Genomic DNA, 23,531 nt, shown 5'->3' with positions numbered 1-23,531 from the left:
TCAGCTTTCACATTTCTAGAAAGTTGAGTTCCAACTTAGCTCCAAAATGACACTCCCTGTTTTTCCTATGGGCGACAAAACTTACTGTAATTCGCTGCCAACTAGTATTGAATCTAAGAGGGTGAAAAATCTTAAAGACATGATGTTTCTGTAGGTTTATGTGGCTGTGAGACTCAAAAGGCAGGGAGAAATCAAACACCACTGGTAGTATTAGAGGGCAGAACCCCACTGGGGATGTCATTCTGGAGACAGACAGACAACCCCTGATGGGTTGCACACATTTCCTGAGTAGGCTCACGTACAGCTGGAGACTAACAAAAGGACAGGGTGACTTTTGGCCAACCAAGCCAAAAAATACAGAGGGTACTTCAAGAAGTAGCTTACAGATTTAGGAGGAGGTGGAAGAAGTCAGGGAGGGACGCAGGGATATGGATAGAGAGGAAAATAAGAGCAGATGTGAGGGGAAGGCAGATGGGGACAATGCCTGGAACATTACAGCTGGGGCGTCACACAGCATCTAACTGGGATCCAGTGTCATAGTAGGGGGTAGCTCAGAGCACTTGGGATGAAGAGAGGTAAGATGCCCAACTGTTCACAGAATTCCTTATTTTAGCCCCCATTCCCCAAGTTGTCCACTAGAAACTCCCCAGAAACTTTAGGACTAAACAGTTCCATTCCAAACCAAGGCCTAGGCATGTGTTATCCCAGACAATAAACAAACACTGGAAGAATAACTGGATGAAACACACAATTGAATCAGCTAATGGAAACAAAATAATCACAGGCTTTATCTCCATGATCAAGAATATCCCACAACCCTCAGCTGACCACTGAGACATGCTGTCACTTCATTTTGATGATGCCATCAGCTCTACACAGCTGATCCATGTACTGTGTGGGGACCTGCTGATAGAAGTGATGTTCTGCAAAGCAGAAATGTGTAGCCATATGGAGCTCATTGCAAGAATGAGCCTCTCTTTACACTCCTGGTTGAATTTCTCACATATCCTCATTATCTGTTATTGAGCGTTCACAGACATCTAATATTCTGAACCATGGAGCCAATTCCACTCTACTGTTCTCCAAAGCATTTCTATTCCACCAAAGATATTTTAGAGACAAAAACATAAGTGGCATTTAGTCCCTGTTGAAAAGATTTTAAAGTTTTTATGTATTTCCAACTATTTTTTCCGAGAGATTAAACTAATATCTGTGTCATCTCTGAAATTCCCTACATAGCTGTTTGATTTCTAATGCTTTGTTTCTCAAGATTCAATGGGACCAAAGTGTTTCATGTGAATAAAGATTTTATGTTCCTTATTTTACTGTCATGTCACTTAGGACCATCATGCATCTGAAAACTTAAACTTATCAAGTTACTGACAGGTTGAAAAAAGTTTGCAGAATGTGCTCAAGTTAGAGGAATCTGTCCCCTAAAATGATACAGTCTGATAATCTCTCTGCTCTAAAAGTAATCTAAGTCTCAGTTGCAAAATATTTAATCTATGAAAAAAATTATTCATTCAGCATTTAAAATCTGTAGTTGAAAAAAATCTCATGGTAAAATATACCCCTAGTAAATGTTATTTATCTAAAGCTGCTCAAGAGACAGTTTGGCTTAAAAAAGAAAGCAATGCTGCAATGATTAATAATTAACCAGTTTCTAGTAACAGCTTTATTGAATTGGAAAGACAAACTGTCAGCTGCACAGAAATCCACAATATTTTTATCACCCAGGTAGAACGAAATATTGAACCTGAAAATTGGCACTATTTTTCCAGGCAGAAAAGTTTTCTTGGCAGTAGCCCAAGTTAATACAATAGGTCACAGAAAATCATCGTTTCCAGTCTACTGTTTCAAAGGAACAGGGAAAAAATTATAGAAAAAAGACTGTATCCTTAGTAAAAAAGAAAACAAACAAAAACCAAGTCTTTTCATGCAGACAGCAAAGCAGGACTCTAAAATGTTCATGCATCAGTTCACTTTTCCCTACTTTTCTTTTTTTTTTTTTTTATCCTTTGGTGCTATATGACTATTGCCACCTCTGTTTAATAAGCACATTTCATTTAAATAGCTCTCTTGAGTTCCAGCTCACCCACCTAATAAAACACAGCATGTTTCAGAGATGGGATAATATTCTAGGCACAAAGTGTGATTTTTTATTTTGCAAAGTAACATTACATCACATGGTTGATAATTACATTTTAATATTGATGCCGACAGTAGCCCATGAAAATGTGCACCCAGACTCCCAATTTTGGAATTTTATGGTTTATCACAACTTGGTAGTAGACACTGCTTAGCACCATTTTTGCTTTGTTTTTACTAGAGAATATTGTTGGTTTCGTTTTATTTTTTTTTTCTCAGAAAGATCCCAGTATGGTCAGCTGTCCTGAAATTCAATCAGATATGCAAAGATGCTCTATTAAAACCTAAAAATGGCTCAGATACTAAAGAATTAGCAAAATCCATGTACAATTGGTAAGGTTAATATTGTTTGTTACATGAAAGGAGTGATACAGGCACCAAAGGTTTTACAGTTTTGAATGAGGGCAGGAAGGGTGGGGGGCAAGATGAGGAACTGAAGAGAAAACCTGGGCATTTTGGAAAGCTTCTGCAAGCAAAGCTGTTAGAAATTATCAACATGCCATGTAAAGTGTATGAAGGGAAAGAAAAAGCATATTTAAGGAGAGGAGACCATTTCTAAGCAAAGGCCATAATGGGATTTCTGCTTTTCACTGTCAGCCCTGCTTCTCAAGCAGTGCTGGCTGCCAGCTCACAGAAGGACAAGAGGAGTGCCAAAGCCACGAGCGCACGGCAGTGGGAAGAGCAGGGACCAGGAGCAGGCAGCAGGCTGGGACACCACCTCTCTCTGGCACCATCACGATGTTCAGCCTGCTCAAGCTGCCTCCTGGATCTTCACACTGCGACCCCACTCCACACATCTTCTCCAGGGCTGGGGATTACTCCGAGCAAGGTGAAAAGGATTGCCATAATCAAGGGGAAAATAGGGAGCAAGGGCTAAGATGGAGGGGAGCTACACAGAGCATGGCAGGTGCACTCAGGAGGAACATACTCCCCAAGGAGATGCCTCAGGAAAGGGAGAGGTATGGACACATCATCCCAGTCAGGTGGAAGCCGCTGGGGTGTTATTTCTGCTGCTTCTGGAATGGACCTCCCTAGCCATTCACAGGAACACATTTCAGTGTCTGCTTTTCCTTAACTATCATAGAGCCCCACCCCTTACAATCATATGGGAAAAGTATTAATAAACTACAAATAAGCAACCTGAAACCACACACCCTATACCTCTTTGTGTCATGGGGAAACTGAAAGGTGCTGTGGCCAGCCAAGAGGTGCTTCTCAGAGAGGAATATTTCCAGGCTGCTCAGTCTATGCACATTACTCACACAGCTGAGCTATTCTCTTGCAAGGTCTAAAAATAAATTTGCTTTCAGATAAAGCTCAGTGTTGTAAATTTCAAACACACGGAGGAAGGTTCAGAAAGTCAGCATGGAAAAAAATTGTATTATCATAAAGAGAGCTCACATTTGAAGTTTAAAGAAGAAAGTTTACAGAGCAAGTGCTTATTGCCTGGAACAGGTCAGATCAAGATTAATGGCTGGGTAATGTGACAGCTTCTGAGTGCATGTATATGTTTCTGTAGTCTACTATTACATTTAAACAAACTGACTCATTCTAGTTTAAAGAAGAATGCCTGTTCACTGTTTCAGCTTTGAAATGCTTTTGCCTTCTTTTAACATATTTGCAAATCATGAATCCCTCTCAGTTTCTCTTCCCTTTGAGCTGCAGTGTCAGTGGCGTCTTATGGTGCAATCCATAAGACCTATGCTAATAAGACCTAATCCATTACCCCTATGCTTCTGACTCTCTAAAAAGCTTTTTCATCAAAAACAATACCACAGCTAAGTGTCAGGACTTTACTAAACTTGTTTGGACCACATCAGTCCACACTTATTAAGGCTCTTCACTAACACTTACTGACTCCTCAGCTGGATTTTTGACAGTTAGATGTGACTAAGACATGCAATTTTAGGGGAGTGCTCCAAATCCTTCCTGGAATAAAGTTTTCCCACTTTGGTTCCAAAAAAAGTATGTCTAATTGTACAAGCAGTCTTGCTAAACCATCTCCATCCAAATTCCAAACCACAGTAGGTCAAAACTGAGATCTCCCAGACTCTGGGTACAAAGGCAGCCTGGCTGACCCTCAGGCAGCCAGAGGTGCTGGAGCTGGCAGCATCATGTCTGAAGAGACAGTTTCTGCTGGTTTAGAGCCTGATAAAAACAAACAAAACCCAGCTTTGACTGCCTAGATTCTACACTTAGAATTCTTCCTCTTGTCAAGAACAATTATCTGCTCCCTATCTATGATGAACAGACACACATGCTTACACAGTCACACTCAGTTCTTACAGTATGGACTTTTTAAATGGGTTTGTAACTGTAGGTAGTGTTGATACACATACCAGGAAATTTTGACAGGACTGATAAAACCTTCAAAATCTGATTTTCAAGTCACCCTGGAGGATACAATAAATATTGCTAAAAGGAAACTAGCTAAATGAGGAAGCTAAGAGAATTAAACCTTCCCAGGTAATATGGTAAACGGGGATACCATGCTGGAGGCTGAGTGCAAATACATGCCACACAGCACAGAAAGATTTGGGAAAGTGGTAAAGCAAGCCTGTGTAGCTGAACAGCAGGGTATGAGAGGCTGTAAGAAGCAAACAAAGCTGGTGTCATGTCCAAATGAAGGAAGTAGGAAGACTCATGACCTATTGTTGGCTAAATTATTTTTAAAAATCAACGCAAAACGAAAGCTAACTTAAACCACAATTGAGTAAGTCAAAAGACAGCTTGTGAAATGACTGTGAGAAGAACTAACCACAGCCCCTTTTTCACATCTGAATGCAAAACCTGTCAGTCTGACCAATAGATGATCAAGGGATAAAAGCAGCACTTAGAGCAGAAAATAAGTATTTTGAGCTCTGCATACAGAGAACCCAGAATCAAGAGAAGCTGACATGTCAGAACATTTCTTTGTGAGGTACTGGTCGGATCATCCATTTTACATGGAGATTTCAGTGGAAAAGGCTACAGAATGAATGTATGAACAATAACAACTTGCACAGATCAGAAGATACTATGAAAGCATTCTTAAGGAATGCATGGATGAAAAAGCACTAGCACTCTGAGTAACTGCCTCTATTACAACTATCTCAGAATCAAAGGACTGCAAAATGGCTTACACCATGACCATTTTACAAAGGGCCCCAAGACAAAGCCCAAAAAAACCCCAGATAGTCTAAAATTGATAAAACTATTGAAAAGAACAGTACTGCCAGACACATGGTAAGATGTGATACTAGGTAAGTCATCACAACTCTCATAAAAGCATGAAAATACAAATGAAAAAGGAAAGCAAATACCAAGGAACCAAGAATACCTTCTAACTTCAGTGGAATAAATAGGAAATGCATTCATCGCATGATGACTGTTTTAATTTCTGGTCCATTTTTATAAGATTAACTGAGGACAGGAAAAGAGTAATAAATGTAGATGACCAGACAGGTAGGCCACTCCAAACAAGGATTGGTCAAGTACCCTCCGACTCTTCAGGCTAGAAAAGAGCTGATGGTGGCATAATGATAAAGGGCTTTGTGCTGCTTCAGATTTCACACGTGTATATAAAAAAAAATTTTACTGTTTATTGAAATAAAAGAAGTACAATGTATGAAATAAAACTAGACATATGAGTTCAAAAGCATCAAAAAGGCATCATTTTGCACAACACATTAAAAGTCTGGAGCTCTTCCTCACAGGATGTTCAAAGTTTACATGGGTCTGCATAACAGTTTACCAAATTCATGACATCAAATACAAGAATAAAAATATATATTAAGCTTCAGAACCCAGCTTTTTGTCTCAGGAAGTTCCCAAGCCACAGATTTCTGGGTGTCAGTGGAATATCCTGCAGGAGTTTACTCCATGCATTTTCCCTATCCTTATGCAGCACTAGCTGGTGGTGCAGGTGGCAGGAGGACACAGAATTGCAGCTGAGCCTGTGGCCACTGCTGCAGCTCTTCCTACACAAACAAGCTCTAGTGGCTGTTCTGGCTGCTGTGCTACAGCCAGCTGCCCAGCATGGCCTAATATCCTGCAAAGGGACCCAGAACAGGGAAAACAGAATGGAGACAAAGTCATCTTACAGGAATTATGTTTGCCCCCCTTCATACTTTTTTGGCTCACCTGCCTTCTCACACATTTATTCTACTATTTCCAAAGGTAGGAAGAGCAAGGACCAGCATGAGCAAGACATTTTGACAAAGTTCTGCAGAGGGTTAGTCTCCTCATACTTATACCACTGTAAGGCTGATTTTTATATTCCTCTTACTGAGCCTGTCCAAAAGAAATATACCCCTGACAATATAAACCCCACAGTAGCACTACAGATTCAGATATTTAGTAGCAGATCTGTTTTGATTCCCTTTTCACTGCCAGGAACTGAACACTGCTCTGACAGGTCAACTGCTAGAACTTCTCATAGAACACTCACAGGCAGAATCTCTGATGGAAGGACCCAGCTGATTGTCTCCAAGGTCTGGTCCCTTAGGATTACAGATTGTAAACACTGGTGTGTTTACTAGACAGAAGGGTGAAGGTCTGGATGTTTTTGGAGGAGCAGTGGGATGAAGACAGGCTGGTTTAAAATTAGGTTTGGTTTCAAGTAATAACCTCACTACAAAGCTCTTTTCTTTTCAGCAAATTTCAGAAATTTGGTACAGGCCTGAAGATGAGCTTCTCATTCTTTCCTAGAGTTCCCTCAAATGAGAGCTGGCATCTCTCATTACATGGACTGCAGGCTCCAATAAATCACAGGATACAGTAAACTGAGCTGACTCCTAAGTCTTACCCATAAGATCATATTTCTTTAATTTTGTCACAACCTGGCAGCTAATCAGAAAGAAAAAGCCCTTGCTCTTGAGCTTATGGGAGCTCCAGATATACAAAAAGTCCTGAAGTCATTCCTGCTTGACATCTCACAAACAGACTCAGTATCTGCAAGCAAGATAAACATATTCATGGTGGGAAAAAAATCTGTTAAACTAAAATATGCAAATGCTTTCAGGCTTGCATGTCGTTGATATTTTGGAAAGGTTTTGTGCGCCCACGATGTTTCTCCTTTCAGGGATGGTAGGGGACATGTCCAAATCACTACCTCAGCAGCTGCTATTCCAAATGGTGCTCCACAGCCCCAGAAATGAACAGCACCAACTTCCTTAAGTACGTAGCAGTGAATAAATCTGTTCTGAAATGTTTACTCTGGAACAGTCTGATCATCAAGGATGTGGAAAGTCAGCATCAGACTAAGTAACTGTTAGAACATAAATCCAGGATAACACTGTTCATGTGATTGACATCTCTTGCAGTTACTTAACTGCTTTAAGCAGAAGTCTACCTAACCCCAAGCCTAAGCATAGAAGAGCTTTTCATCTGGGGGAAGACAGTACATGTGAGAAAGGGGGAGTAAACAAAAAGAAATCTATCTAAACCTTACCAACACAAAACATGTTGTAAATGGATTTAATAAAAAGAACCAAAAATGTATAAGACAAATTAGGACACACTATTACACAAAACCAAAATAAGGTAAACGCTATGAATGGGGGAAAAAATACATCCTTTATATGAGGTCAAGTTCCCAGTGAGGTCTGAGGAGGGACTGCAATGCATTTGCTGATGAACAAAGAATGTTTCCTGATGAATCTTCTATTTTTTTTCTATTTAGACTTTAATTTTATTCATGATAGTAGCTGAGTGGTTCCATTTTTCTGCCTAATTTCTTCCCAGTTGTGAAACAGGTGCTGTGAAGATTAGTTAAGTATTTACAGGGTGGTGAAAAAAAGAGTTTTTAAAGAAATCCTGCTGTTACCAAGCTTTTAATTATATATTATAGTATTTCCGGTACTTTTGAAGTTAATATACTTCTTACAAATCCTAGACAGTGATGGAGTTTTCTTTTATAAAACACATCCCTTTTAGACAAATTTATGTACACTTATGCTTTCTAGATGCTTTGGACACTTTCAATCAATACGCTACTGCCAGGAGTCTGTGTGCCATTTTCTAAAGCTGCTTAAGAGGTGGAGCTGAAAGCCTTTTCCTGTAAAGTGAAAGTAAATTACACTACTCAATTACACTTACAATCATTTTATATTGAGTTTTTTCTTACTTAATTTTTGAAAAGTCTATTTTCAAAAGCTTATTATGCATATTGATAAGTGAAATAAATTCTTTTTAAAAAAATCAACCTGAACCAGACTCTCCCTCATTTTCATCACTTAGGCTACAGTACTTGCCAATAACTGTGAATAATATAAATTTTAAGTTACACTTTTCAGTGAATGTATTTATTACTGTGACATCTGAGCAAGAGGAAGCAATTGTAACACCAAGTGATGACACACACTCATCAAACCAAAACAGATCAAAGGATCTAAAACAAACACAAGACAAAAAAGGTTTTCCACAAGCCAAAGTTCTCTGCAGTGACTCTTTAGAGAAAATGTGCCTCCTTCTTCTCGGTTAACAGAATTAAAGGAGAAATGGCTCGTGGGGGGCAGGGAGCAAATTTCTGCATTTTCCTAAACATTCTCATTCCTTTTAGCTTCTTAAACATCACATACACATTTTCATACATGTCATTAGCAAAAATGGTGCCAGTTCCTCACCATTTCGACTGTAGTTTACACACACTTACCCTCATGCTCCTAGCATTTTTCAAATTGCAAGATTTTTGTTCTCCCAAGAGGCATTTATTCTATATTTATACAGTTACCAACTTCTCTGTGGCTTTTTCACCTGATTTCTATATAAGTGAATTGTCAGCATAAATGATACAGTAGTAATTATAATAGCCTGTTCAACAACATTCAGCGAAGTAGACCTCCAACCCTGACTGCACCTCTCACATGCCTATGAGCACTTCTAACTAATAATGACCTGTTTTGTTTAGCAAGCTTTTACTCTGAAATTAATCATCTTTATCTCCATTTCATCCTTTAATAGTTAAACCATCATGTGATCAGCTCTTGGGCTAAACAACACAAAACTAAATAAAAGGAGGAAAAAACCCTTGAAAATGGTAGGTTCAGTTTTAAATTTCTGATGCCAGGAATGCATTCTGTCTCTGAAGAAAGGGAGCAGTGAGCTTCCAAGAATATATCCAGCAGAAAGGAAAATGAAAGATGAGAAGCTTAGTGTTACTCAATGAATGAGTATAATTAATGCTGTATTTCTACACCCTTAAAGTCAATGATCTACATTACTATAACATAACTGAACAATGTTCAGGAATAGCTGCTCCAGGATAACTATTCCATAATATTTCCATGTCTGAATTTTTTTTTTTCAGTATAGCTCTTACAATCTTTTTTTTGAAAATAGCTTTCATGTGCAAACAAGCCCATATATAACTGTACACATTTCCCATATTTTGTAGTGCTAGAGGAAAATCACACACTATGTGTTGATTTCTTAAGTTGCCAGTGCTTAAAGATTTACTGTAACATTAATCATTAAAAATAATACACTTAACTCTGGTTTTGCACCTAAACTTCATTTCTTCAGATTTATTTTTAAAATCAATGGTATAAGGCAATTTAATGGCTTTGGGAGGAGAGTTTCATGGGTTTTCTTTCTTGGAGTTTATTGAAGGAACTAATCCATCAATTCTGAAAGGAAATAAAACTGTTTAGCACTGTGCAAAAGTGCTAGCCAGCCTCGCTACCCAACAGCATGCCCAGAAACCCTCATGTATTCACAATACTTCTTCAAATTGCAGGAGAAATCACCCAAACTGTGATAGGGAAAGCCATCAGATGGTCACTCCAGGCACCATGTGGATGGAAATGCAGCTCTTGGAGAGTTCCATAAAACCCTGAAACTTTGCACCATAGAAATGCTATTGTATCACATGTGTACCAAAAATGCCACCACAGCACAGGATAATTCTTCACTTTGACAGTCACCTGTTGGTTCAGCTGGAGGAAAAGGGGCTGCAACTTAAGTTTTTGTGGCCAGGGACTGATTCTATGCCTTAGAGCTCAGTTGTTTATGCACTCACTCAGAAACACCAGGTAAGGCCTGAACGCAGCACTCAACATTTTCTATCAGGCTTTCTCTCTCCCATGCTTAGTGCACTCATCCACTACCAAAATGACCAGCATTACATAAAAAACCCATACATTTCCACCCTGGTAAATGATATGGGCTAATACAGCAACCTGTTTTGTAAAGAGAGTTCAGGATCCTGATTCTTCTTTCTGTACAACCAAATTAAAAACATCTAATTTTCTTTTTGTCTACATAACTTTGTGAATACTCACCAGTATAACATCTCTTACCTCCATCCTCCAGCTAACTTTATTTTTCAATGGTTTACTGATTTAATGCTGGTTTTAGTGTCATAATGGAACAGGAGAAAAAAGCACGCCTGTCAATTGCTATTTCCATGGCTTAATATATCTTCCAGCCTTAAATTTCATCCATGACAGTCAGCTCTATTTCATTATTTATAGTTATCTCTAAACTTGAGCAAAATTTCCAACATACACCAATACACTAGAGATGAAGGAGCATGAGGAATCTTAGAATTGAAATTTGTTGATCAATTTTTTGTTTAGACATCAAAGGGCTCAATATTCTTTCAGTAAATACATTTGCCACCATGAAACATTCTAACCACATGCCTCAGGTTGCAAAATAAAACAAACAGAGAGCTATCACATCATGACACTAAAAGCTGTCCATCATCGTGGTTTACCTGGCAGAAAGTCAGGAGTTATGGAGAGTATGCTCCCTCAAGAAGCAGGTATTTATAGAAATTACATATAATTCAAGCCTTGTACATAATCCTTGGAAATTCATCACCAATGAACGGATGTGTTATATATATATATATATAAAATAAATAAATTTAATATTAAATAAGTTATGTGCTTGGATGAGGGGAGTTTTACCACATAGCTTATAATAATTTGTCCCGTGCTAACAGCAGATGCTATTTTAATGGAAACTGCATAAAGATACTCAGAAAAGCAGCTATCCCATCCAGTAGCTGCTGATTTACTAACTCAGTGAAGTGGGAACAGAAGGGACCAAGCAGCTTGAAGGGTCAAGACTTGACACCTTGTCTTCATAAAGGGTTTTTCATTGACAAACCAAATCTTCTACAAATAACTTGTTTAGCTTTATTACACTTCTGTGAATTACAAAAATTTGATTGCAACATTCAGTTTTTTTGTCAAGCCCTAAATCTTGGAGCTTTGAGGAACCGTATATGAAAAATTCTGTTCTAGTTCTTGAAAGTTCATTAATTGCTAGCCTTAATTTTGGAATCAGTAAGAATGAAATGTGATCCAGCTGTAGCTGGATCATAAATCCAGCTGGTTCATGTATTCACAAGGCGAAGGAGAAGAGGGAAAAAGCCTTTCAATCAAAAGAAGAAAGGGAGCTTGAGACAAATTTATATACTTTTCAGCACAGAAAATGATTATAAGTTTTTCCTATCAGGTCTCCTTGTAACACAGGTGCAGGTTTTGGTTTTGTTTTTAACCTGCAAAACATAACGTCAGCATTCCGCATTTTAAACCTGCCCCCAATTTTTCCCCTCTTTTAGGAGCCCTTGGCTTTAGAACTCAGGCCTAGAAGTAAAGGTGTGCTGACTCAGCAGCAGTAACTCCACCAGCCTGACAGATAAGAACGGCAGTGACAGGTCAGATCAGCAGATTATCTCCCACAGTGACTATCAGCGGATACATAAGGAAGTGTTAAAGAATACAGCAGCTTTATAGCGTACATATTTCACCAGCTTCCCAGCTCACATACAGCTCAGGGACTTCAGGCAGGGCTGCTATCATTGTGCTTAACAGCAGTAGATGGATCTTTCTCCTGCAAAGTTATCTAAATGTGCTAACAGCCCAGGTCAGCCACCAGAATCTCTAATTTTCCATACCAAAGAGGTCCACAGTTATGTGTCTGCTCTAGGCAGTGCCTAATCCTCAACACCAAAAGAGGATATGGTTTGCTATTAAGTTATTCATGCTTACACACACCATAACTGCTTAAAAATGGGACACACAAGGGCTGACACTGCCTGTGCAGCTATGGCACTGTGGAATGTGCCGAAATATTACAGGTGCTACATGCACAGAAAGGTAGGGTTCAGCCACACAAAAAGTGCCACTCAACTGGCTTTAACAGCAACCAATCCAATGCCTTGGAGAAGCTGAGAATTGAGAATTTTATGTGTCTCTCACAAAATGAAGAGTCTGGGTCTCTCATGATCCCCCCATCCTTTCCTCTTTCCTTTGAGGCAATCTGATTTAGTTTATTGGGAAATTAAGGTGGAATCAGGGCAGCTTCAGACAGCAGAAAAATATGACAGCAATATCCATGACTTTTGATGGCAAACTTAATGCTGAAAGAGCTCTTAGGCTTCTTTTGCTTTTGACCACAGCATGCATCCTCTGGCACACTGCTGGAGAAGAACTAATTCTCCAGGGAACTTCTGCTTGCCTTTGCTAAGGCTGCACCCCCTATACCTTTACATGATGTGTACTTGCCATTTTTCTTCCTTGCCAGACACAAAGCCAAACATTGAACCAATTGATCTGTCGAGATAAGACAAATTTTTAGCAATTAAACACCTGCTCAACAACTGGGCCGCATTTGCAAACTGAGGTCTCCATCTCTCCTAACATCCATTTTTGTTCCGTGATGAAATATAAAGTGTAACACCACAAACACACCACTTCATCTAAAAGCTACAAGTGATGTTTAAGCAGCCAACAAGAGGAAGAGAAGGAAGGAGAGGAATAGCTACATGACAAGCTTGTGAGAAGAAACTGAGAAATGTGACTTGACACACAGGTCACGGCAGGTGACACGTGATTTAGTGATGATAAGACAGTCCCCACCTAGTACTTTCTACACTGTCAGTAATAGCACCACACTGGAAACACCTTGTCTCCATGGAATTGGACTGCCTGATAAAGATATCCTCAGAACAGATATCACATTTACTGAACTGATTCTTTTGTGATGACCTTGATCAATAATACCAGAAGCAAGGCATGTGATACTTGTGTATTCTTCTGAATTTTAAAAACTCTTTAACCTCTCCTTACCTTACCAAGTACATCAGCCTGCACTGTCAAGTTTCACTGGCTAACTTTGAAGTGTGTTAATGTTATGAGAGCACTATTGCAACATCAGTTCCCTTCTTCAGGGATACACTCACCCTCCAGCCCTAGGATTTAGACTATTGCTGAGTGAAACAGGGTGATGAAACAATTATTGCTGAATTCTGCATGATTCATAGTTGGTAATAACCACCTCCAAATGCAACATTCAAATTTACATTCTCATAATCAAAGGTCAGAAAAAGACAGCAAGAATGGGTCATTATTCATAGCAGTTAAAACTATACATTTACACTGGATACTGTATAATTCTTAGACAAACTGTGACTACACCTGTAAAAGATGTGATATTTATAGAATTTCAGATTTATAGCTTCTTGTATAAATCCTGCTACATTTCCCTGCAACAAAAGTTTTTTCGTACAATATAAATGTGCCATTCTCTAACACAGAGTTCTCCAAATATTTAATCTCCTCAGTATCTCTTCCTTTGGGAGAAGAGAAGAAGGAGTGACAACAGACTGGCTCCTCAGCATGGGAACAGCTTCTGCCAGCATTCAATGCTGTAAGTGAGGCCAATCCAGCCAGTGCTGCCCTTTAGCCAAAGGTATGTATATAAACAAATCAACTTTGAAGAAAGATTTTATTTTTTTGTCTAAAACCCCAGGTTTAGGACTTGCCTATGTACCACAGTAGCCAAATCATTATGATTTCAGACACGTAAAACATTATGGACATAGGGATACAAGAGATCTCATTATGACATTCGCCAATGTAAAAATATTCCTGCCTACAGTCACTCAGCATTTGGCAAATGTAAGCTTCCTTAGAACCATCAGACAGGAGGCAAGAACTCCAATGGAACGGATGTCCAAGAAGGTCATCAGCATGACAGCGTGAAAGACTGTTCACCTGATCCTCCACATATGTCTGTGAGACAGGCAGATCCCTAAGAAAAACAAGACTTTTCCTTTACAGAGCATGTGTGTTTATAAGCTGAATTGTGAAGTAGACATGCATTGTACCAGTTTCCAGGCTATTTTATTCTCAATAATTACAGCCTACATGGTCAGTAACTAACTGTTGAATCAATCACTACATCAGAATGGAGTACTATGGCATTTTTCCTTTTTGAATTTTTATTATTTTTAATAAGAATGGTGAGTTCTTTGTAATCATCAGATACAAAAGATTTCAGCTTTAATTTAGAGCAAGAACACCCTGGCCAGCAGAAGCTTGGCATGAGGAACAGAAATAAAAAAAACAACATTATTGCCCTTTTAAAAATCAAAAGCAGCACCTTATCAGCATAATGACAGCATGATTTCAATAGCTTTCATGTGCCAGTTTCACAACACTATTTCTATTAAATCATTAAGAATAAACATCTATTTTCATTTACTAATCTTTTTCCCAATTAGAATCTCTCTGAATCTCTGTACAATAGTAATTTCATTTCTTCCCACTTGCTTGCATCTTAATTAAAATCGGTCCATGTTGACTTTCATTTTTATAATATATCTGCCTATTTCACATCATAGCACCTTCATGACCCCCAGAGAGTCATGAGCCTTTAATATTTTATTTTGACCTTGTTAAGTCACTAGAACCATCAAAGATTTTTCTTCCCTTGATAAGCATTTTTTAATCCTTCTCAAAAAGTAGAGGGTGTGTAAAACCCCACAGTGGAGAACTATGCTTTCTTTAAACAACTCATGCTCATTTATTTTAAAAAACCTAACAATTTGTTGCCTTTCAATTTATTGCAAGTATTAGTTTATGAACCATAACATTAATTATTAATTAATAAGGATCAGTTCTTAAATGATACTTAAAGGCCTTTTCCACTGAGCTTGGGGACAGAAAAATGTTTCATTTTCAATTAAAAAGAAAAAAAAACATTAATAATCAGTGACTTTACTTTGTAACAGTCTTCTATACAATATTTGAGTTTGAAAAAAGAGGGGACTGAGGGGAGAAGTAGCTGTCTTTCATTAGAGCAGCGGACCCAGTTGAAAAGTAAAAATGCCCTGACAAAACACACAAGCCCTTCTCAGCCTGTAGCAGAAAGCTTGCCTTTGTGTTTTAACTCCATCACCTGCTCTACTGACAGGTACTACTCAAAATGCTGACAGCACAAGAAGAAGCACCAGTTCAGATGGGAAGCAGAAAGGTGCTGGGCTATCCCTTCAGCCTAACACCTGCAAACCTGTCTTTGGAGCTCAAAGAAGAAACAAAATACTGGGTACACTGGCATGTACATTTACATATTTGCCTTGGGTTCTCACCTGAATTCCTGCAGTGTTGCCACTCTCACAGCACAAGCTCAGGCTCATGCAAAGGTTTTGGCACACTCTGGGTCCTGCTGCTGGAGGAAGCCTGATTGCACCTTATCATTTATCAGGCTTGTATTTGCATTTACCTTCGGTGTGGACCCTTCCCTGACAGACAGCCCAAGCCATCCAACCTATCCACCTGCCACAGGGAGGGTATCTGGCACAAGACCTCTCAAGCAGAATGGCAGCTTTAAAAGCCAGCTGGCATTTATGGCCACATTGTACTAGCTTTGGATGGCATAACTACACGAAGAAGTACAGGGCCTAGAAATCCCACTGCACTGGGCCTAGGTGGGAAACATGCTGCATTTCTTACGTCTTTGAGAAGCAAAGCAGGCACAGCCACAAAGGTCTCTTCACTCAAGCTTCTATTTACATTCCAGAAAGTCGAGTCTCAAATTCATCAGTTCTGTATAATCAGTATTTGGCTACTGGGTGGAGGAAACTGGAGGCAGCTAGTGACAAAGTGGGAGAGGTGGATTGTTTGCCAGGAAAAAGCTGAGAAGTTTCAGTAAGAGCAAAGAAGTTTTTAAAAAGAAAGATTATAATGAGTGAGAATAAGGATCAATACTAAGATGGGCACTGGCAAAGGAATGTGTATTTTAAGGAGACTGCAACATGAAGGAAAGCATAAAAACATGCACAATTTTCTTTAGAGGATAGGAGAGAGAGAAAAGATGCTGCTTGCAGTTAAGTCAGTGCTTCTTTTAGGGAGAAAAGCAAAATTTAGGGGTTTGCAGTGAATACAGCTAATAGATCACCTGGGTATGTGTTAAAGAAGAGATTACAGGAAGGTAAAGTGGAATTCCCAGTGGAAGTAATTATAATATCAGCTTTTTATATCATGTCCTGATTTATCTAAGGTCTAAAAAAGAATACTTAATGTAATTGCTTACCATGCTCCCTTCTTCCCTCGGAATATTACCCTTCTTTCTCCCCCAGCCACCTCAAATACAACAGCTGGTAGTCAGGGCAGCTTAAGTTCTGTTACCAAAAGTAGAGAGCTTGAAGAAATGATATATAAAGAAATACAATATAAATACCCATGGCTCTCCTGTAGATTTTGTTACCCATGAGTGCCAGCTTACTGAAAAAAGTCCTTCATAGGCCTCTGTCAGATGGGGCCTGTAACAAGAACCTAATATTATTGAACCTATAATTAGCAGCCTCACAGTGGCTCTTGACATGAGCAAACAGACCACAGACACAAGCTCTGAAGGAGGGACTGGTCCTCCAGCTGTGAAATCAAAGGAGCAACAGCCTCCTAAGTATGAATATTTGCTTTACTACCAGTGGATAGTTGAAGTCATAGCCCTCCATGCATGTTAGCTCCCCATCTGTACAACAGCTACAGCTCAACACCCTGCCATGACACTGGGCAGTAGTGTTTATAAATAACCACTCCAGAACATAACCAGATTCTCACCTTTAATGCAGACACAAGATCAAGTGAAGACTATAAATCCCACTTGTACATTTACAGAAATGTAAGTGAGCAAGCAGAATATCTACACCATAAAGTTCTTGGGCAGCTTCCTCACAATAAATATATTTGAACTGTTGAACTTTTTCATTGACACAAATTGGCAGGAATTGAAGAAGAAATGCTACATAACAAATGGTCACCTGTAGTAACACATTATCGAGCTCTGGCAGCATCAGTAAGTAGTGGTAGAGCTGAGTTCTGCAGTGTGGTATTCTGCTATCAACCTCAAAATTCACCTTTTTGTGTTAGTATTCTACTGTGGTAGTATAGCCTTCCCTCTTCTGTGGAATAGAAATAATTACACTATTTAGAAATCTTCATATTGGCATGTTAAGCATACATATAAATTCTACCAAACTGAGTTTTAAGGCAAGACTGTTTGTTTAGACCATGTAAACAAAATGCTGTAAGACTTGCTGAGTTCTGAGAACTTAAACCACAGACAGCCAGAATACAGCTGCACATAGTCAGATATGGTGTGTCTGCTAACATTGGCAACTTTATCATGCTGCAGCAAATTTAACTGCTGGTTAGTATATGCATAGAAGAAATATAGATTGAATAAACTGGAACAAAACCAAAAACCATTCCAAGGTCATAAGTTATGAAAGTCAAGGTCTCTCAGTTGCTTTATAAAATAAATACTTGACAGTATTTATTAGTTGTACTACTGTGGCACCTAAGAGCCCCAGGCATGGGCCAAGGCTCAGCTGTGCTCACGCTTGCAAAAACACAAAACAAAAGACAAACCACAAACCGTTGTAGGCCATAGCTAAGGGCTTCATACAAAGCAGGGTACTGTCATGTGTCAACTCTTGATGTGCATCTTTTTATGATGTACAGCTAAAGCCTAGATCTCAGTTCCTTGGCTGGATGTTATTTTTGGCACTAGATGTACCTGATGAGCAGGAGGCCACCTGGAGTTGGATGACATCAACTGCTCACACCAAGGATGTATCTGAACTCCCACTCTTCCCTGCATTTCAGGCATTTGAACAAACTCTGCAGGGCATGCACATCTCTCAATTCACAAGAAGGATCCTGAATCCCAGATTTAGCAAAGCTAGAAGGGATTCAGAGGGATGCATTCAGTATCCTTCCACAGACACTGGAGCAGTATGCAAGAAAGACCGTGAGATTCATGGAGCAAGGGAGCTACACACTTTCTCCAAGCTGGGGACGTGCTTCGGCAGCTTAATGGTTAAAGCACCAGGGAAGAGAGTCACAGGTGCCAGTCTGGGCTTTTAAAGTTGTTTCTGGTTTTATCGCATAACTTAGATGCAAAAATATACAAATGATGCATGAAATAAAACTGCATTGCCCAGATGAGTACCTCCACAAACAAGCCATAAAGTTGGCTGTATTCTTACTTATTTTCATTTTGGTCTTGCAACTCTTGCATTGTGAATGTGAACACAAGGCAGAATTTCTCATGCCTACTTCGTTCAGGTGCTTTTGAGTCGAGGCAATAAGGGCTTGCAATGTTTGTGGTTTTTTGTTAAAACTATTTTAAAAATGTTTTTAGTACCTAGTTCCTTCTTTGGATCTGTTTGTAAGTGTTGAACACTGGAACAGTGGTATAGAATATGTTGTGTAAGTTACATACATTGTCTTTTAAAAAAATATAGTTGCTTATTGGCCTTTACATTTATTTATATTTTGCTAGAGTTGTATTGATAGTCAGAGGAGCTTGTCTGCTGTTCACAGCACATACTGCTATGTTTAAGAAATGCTCTTAAAAATCTGTCTGGCACCTCAAATAAAACACTGAGTCACAAGTCCCTTGAACCCTTAAGTTGTTCATGCTTCTATTTACTCGTTCAGCCCACTGAAATGCCAGGATGTTACTCTCAGCCAATTTCTCATAACTTAAATATTACAGTAACTGCTCGTGAGCTAAGCAGCAGGCAGTGGTACTCTTGTATCACTGCTTTCAATTTCAGGCTGCCCGGGTTAAAAACGCACCGTAACTTTTCTGCCCTCCTGCGGGTCTGCAGCGCAGCCAGCCCCCCATCGTGAGCGCCGCACCGCACCGCCTCCCAGCCGGCGTCCCCAAAACCCAGAGCACGCTCTAGCGCCTCACACCCGCGCCCGAAAACCTGGGGCAGTCCGTCACCTGGAGCATTTTTAATCTGGATGGGGAATTTGATTGTTCCCAGTCCTGCAGGAGTATTGAAAACGCGACTTGTGCCACAACACCCACCAAGTGGCACGCCTCGCAACCCCCGCCCGCCCCAGAGCACCACGACGCGCCGGGTCGCGATGCGGAGTCAGTCCTGTGCCGCGGGGACCACGGCAGAGGATGCGCGCTGGTCTCTGAATGCCCTCCTCACCCCAAGCCCCGCGGCTCCCGGGAGCTCCCGGCACCGCGCCGGCCGCGGAGGCGCGGGGGCCGCGGGCGCGCCCCTTCCCGAGCCAGGAGGGATGCTGCTGCCCCGGAGAGGGAGCCGGGCGCGGGGCTCCCCTCTCCCTCACCCCACACAAAGGCACGGCAGGGAGGCGGGGAGGCGAACCGGGCCCCGCCGCGCTTCCCCCGTCCCGGTTTCCCCCTTCGGTGCCGCCTGAGGGACAGCCGACCCCGGGCAGGGGCATCGCCGCCCCGGGGGAGCGCCCGGCGGGGCTCGGGGCGCGCCTGCGGCGCGGTCGGGGCGAGCGGGACGGCGAGGCGCTGCAGACAGGTAGCTCCCTGCTAAAATGGAGGGAGGGGAGAAATGCGGCGCTCGCTGGAGAAACTTACCGGAGGAAACCGACGAGCCGGACAAACTGGAGTTACTGGATGCGGCCATGGTCCCTCCTCCTCGCCCCTTAGCTGCGAGCCCCGCGTCGGCCCCCGCTGCTGTCCGGCCGCCGCTGCCGCCAGCCCATCGCAAAGTGCCGGAGCCGCGCCGCGCCGAGCCGCCGCCGCAGCCCGCGCTCGGCTCCCCGCGCCGCCGGGGAGCAGGAGGCGGCGGCGACCCGCCGAGCCGCTGCCGGCCGCTCTCCGGGGCTGGGCGAAGCCGCTCGGCAGGTCAGGCAAAGGGCCCCGCGGCGCTTCCAGCGCCTCTCTCCGCCCTGGGGAGCAGGGCTTACCTTGTGACGGGGACGCGAGAGCCGCCCTGCCAGCGCCTTCCCTCGCCTCCTCCCTTCCCTTCCCGTCCCTTCCCTTCCCCGCCTCCTCGCGGGCAGCGCTGACAGCCCGCCGGGGGGACCCGCCGCAGCTCCCCTCACGCACACAAAGGAAGCGGCGGCGCTGCCGGCCGGGCTGCCGGCCCCGGCTGAGCGGGCAGGGTGGGTCCCGCTCGGGCGAGCCCCGGCGGCGCGGCAGCCCCGCCGAGCGGCGGCCAAGCCCCTTCCCCGCCGCCGCCGCCGCCTGGCACGGGGCTGGCAGCGAGCGCGGCTCCCGCCGTGTGCCGGCCCCGTCCCGGCGGGGCGGCAGCGCCTGTTGAGCACCTCGGCCGGCGCTCCCTCGGCGGTACCCCGGGGTCGCTCCGCCGACCCCCGCCCGCCGCGGACCCCGCTGCTGCGCCGCTACGGCTGGGGCAGGGCTGCGCCCCTCGCCGCCCTTTGTCCGCCTCCTGACCCCGCGGGCTTCCCTCCGTTCCTGCGGGGCTCTCCCTCCCTCCGGGCAAGCGCCCACCTTCGCCTTTTTTCCTCTTCATTTTTTTTTTCTTCCTTCTGACATCCGTTTTTCTTAGTAAAAAACCCCATAAAACAGGCCGACACCAACAGGGGGTTTTGCCCTGCCAGGTGCACAGCGAGTGCGGGGCTCCGGCCTGGCCACAGTTTGGGTTCTCCCTCCCACGTCCCCCCGCAGCGCTCCCGGCCCGGGGGCTCTGGGGTACACGGGGGGCGGCTGCAGCATCCAACGGGGCCATGGGAGGGTCTGGCCGACCAGCCGGGTTCGCAGCCCTGTGTCTTAGTGTGCAAGTGGGAAAGAAGAAGAGCCGAGAAAGCATCACTTGAAGATTTCCGCCTCTTGTCTGTCCTTCTCGTTCCCTTTTCCAATGTTTTATCGCCAGCCAAAGCTCCCATCTCACTTTAAAAAACGTGGGTGGCTACAGGAAGGTGGGCGCCTGAATGGCATGGCACACAGTCTTGCTGGCACGGGATCTGTAAGAAGCTTAAAACCTATTTGCCATGACGCTGATTTATGAAAGCCTTCCATGTTTCATAACAGGGAGTCTCTAACACAAAGTTGCTTTGGGAGCGAGGAAGCGCATTAAAGTTTCTTTGGCAATCTAAGCCTTACCCACCCAGCTCCTCCGCGTCCCAAACCAGCGTGCAAACCGCCTGCCCGCTCTGTAACCCGCGCCCGGCCGCTTCCCTTTTCCCGCGGAGCCAAAACGCAGCCCGAGCTCCCTAGAAGCTGCAGCCCGTTCCCGTTTTTTCCTCGGGAAAGCAGGTCCCGAGTCCCCTCTAGCGGCGGAGGCGGCGGCGGCAGCGGTGCCGCTGTCCCGGCTGCCGGGTCCCGCTGCCCCCGCGGGGGTCCTGCGGCAGCGCTGGCAACGCCGCCGAGGCCAGCTGGCTTCTCCGGGCTTTATTTGGTAACCACGGCTCGCTCCGTGTGAGGAGGAACGAGCTTTAAACCAGGCTTTAGCACTAACTCCATTAATCTGTAAATTGCCACGTACGGACATAAAACCGGGACAGGCGTGTCACTGCTTTTTGGTCTGTGGCCAAGTATTTTGTGTCACGCATCTTGAAGACCGGATGTTAAGGACAAAATGAGAAAGGCAGATAGGTGGTAAAACCAGGCTGATACCTGGGGTGTAGGAAAATACTGCAATAGTACAGTGAACACCAAGACTGTCCTAGTAAATTCTTACTTGCAATGTGTGTGATGTTTCAAATAGTCAAACGGGATTCCCTTGTATCCTACGTGGTCGTTTTTCCTGCTCCATCTGCTATATCTCTTTCCAGTGTTTGCCTCCTTGTAGCCTGCTGTGTCTTCATTTTCCCCTCCATAATCTAGCACTCTCTTGCCCTCATGTCTCTCCAGCAACTCTTGGAGTTGTGTCTCAAATGATTGGTGAAATATGGTGGTGTTAACAACACTGTCAGAACCTGCAGGGACAGGGGCAAATAACCTGAAAGAGAGAAAACCCCCTCATTCTGCTGGGACTTAGCAGGCAGAAAAGAATTTCCTTAACTAATTTTAAATTATCTTTCCACCCATATATATCTGGATAAATCAAGAGAGCAATTTATTCAGAGAATGATTACTCCAGATATCCCAGTAATTGAAAATGGTGTATTTTGTATCCAAAACCAGTGAGTATGAACATGTTTGGTTATGAGTGTGTGTACCTATGAAATTATCAACCAGCAACTGTTGGCAATTTTTGTGGTAACAGCAGGTATGAGGTTGTGTAATCTCAGTTGCTGCAACACTGAAAGGTAAATTAGTAAAGTTAAGTGAAATGCACTGTAGATTAAAAGAAACTCACTTTTCAAGACAGGATGGCCTTTTTCTTGTTACAAGCAAATAACATAAAAGCCATTGAACTAGAGGGGAAATTACTACATCAAAGGAGAAGCAAATTTAAATGACAAGAAAGTAGTCTTGTTATGTGCAAAAAGTGCAAAAGTAAAGACAATGCAATAAAATCTCAGTTCTATTCTACAGAAACTGTAGTCTAATTTGGCAGAGCCCAGATATATCCATTACTAATGATATAAATACTTACTATCAAAAATAAACTTTAAACAGTAAACGCTTATATAAATTATTCCTGGGCTTTCCATAAGTGTATGCTTCATATAACTGATAAAAATCTTCTGCTTTACCCTCTCTATAGAACTAAATTTATTGCCTGCTTCCATGAGATCAGCACTTTGATGAGAAGTCACAGCTTCCAAAAGTTTTGAGAAACTCAGAAAAATCTCATTTCCTTATGTATTATGACCTTACAACACTGCATTTGACATTGACAGTGAGTTGCAAAGGAAAAATACAAAATTGCATACTTTGCATATACTTTGCACTATACTAAGCATGAGAAAGATCTGAAAGCTTTTCTGATTTTCATTCCTGGGGAAGATTCCTTGAAGATTTCCTTGCTTCTAGATTGATTCAATCTAGTTTTACTGACACAGTTAGAGTGTTTGGTTTTTGGGGTTGTTTCTTTAGGTTTTGGGTTTTTAAAATCTTATTTAATTATTTATTTTTACTAAGAGATAAAAGAGTTTGTTGAAGAACAAAGTTTCAGCAAACCAGTCCTAGTCTATAAACCAAAGAAGTGAATGCCTGCCTAATGCTAAAACTCAGCTAGCAGCATGAAATTTGAAATAATTTAAATATTTGACTCACTGTGGAAGAGGCCATTGTATTCCAAAAACTAATAGATATGGGAAGCTCAAGGTAATAGCTGGAATATTAAAGGAACACAAACCCATTGCTGCTTGATAAAAAAAATGAATCTCAGAAGATACCTAAAATGTTTCTCCAAACTTTCAATGTATAAGATTATTTCTGTAGCCTAATTATCCACTCTTATACTTTGG

The 23,531-nt window shown here is 42.3% G+C and overlaps 1 protein-coding gene across 1 annotated transcript in view; it reads right to left on the bottom strand.

The window, feature by feature from the left end:
- CHN2 (chimerin 2) overlaps positions 1-19,984 on the bottom strand; it is a 158,463-nt gene extending 138,479 nt beyond the window's left edge. Inside the window, exon 1 of the mRNA XM_071429259.1 lies at positions 19,786-19,984. Coding sequence (XP_071285360.1) covers positions 19,786-19,834 — 49 coding nt within the window. The 5' untranslated portion in view covers positions 19,835-19,984. The remainder of the gene's footprint in view (positions 1-19,785) is intronic.
- Between the last annotated feature and the right edge of the window lie 3,547 nt (positions 19,985-23,531).

This window comes from Agelaius tricolor, unplaced genomic scaffold, assembly GCF_023055355.1.
Source record: "Agelaius tricolor isolate 1412-34295 unplaced genomic scaffold, bAgeTri1.0.p SCAF_6, whole genome shotgun sequence".
Classification (NCBI taxonomy): Eukaryota; Metazoa; Chordata; class Aves; order Passeriformes; family Icteridae; genus Agelaius; species Agelaius tricolor.
This window is presented reverse-complemented; position numbering and strand designations above follow the sequence as displayed.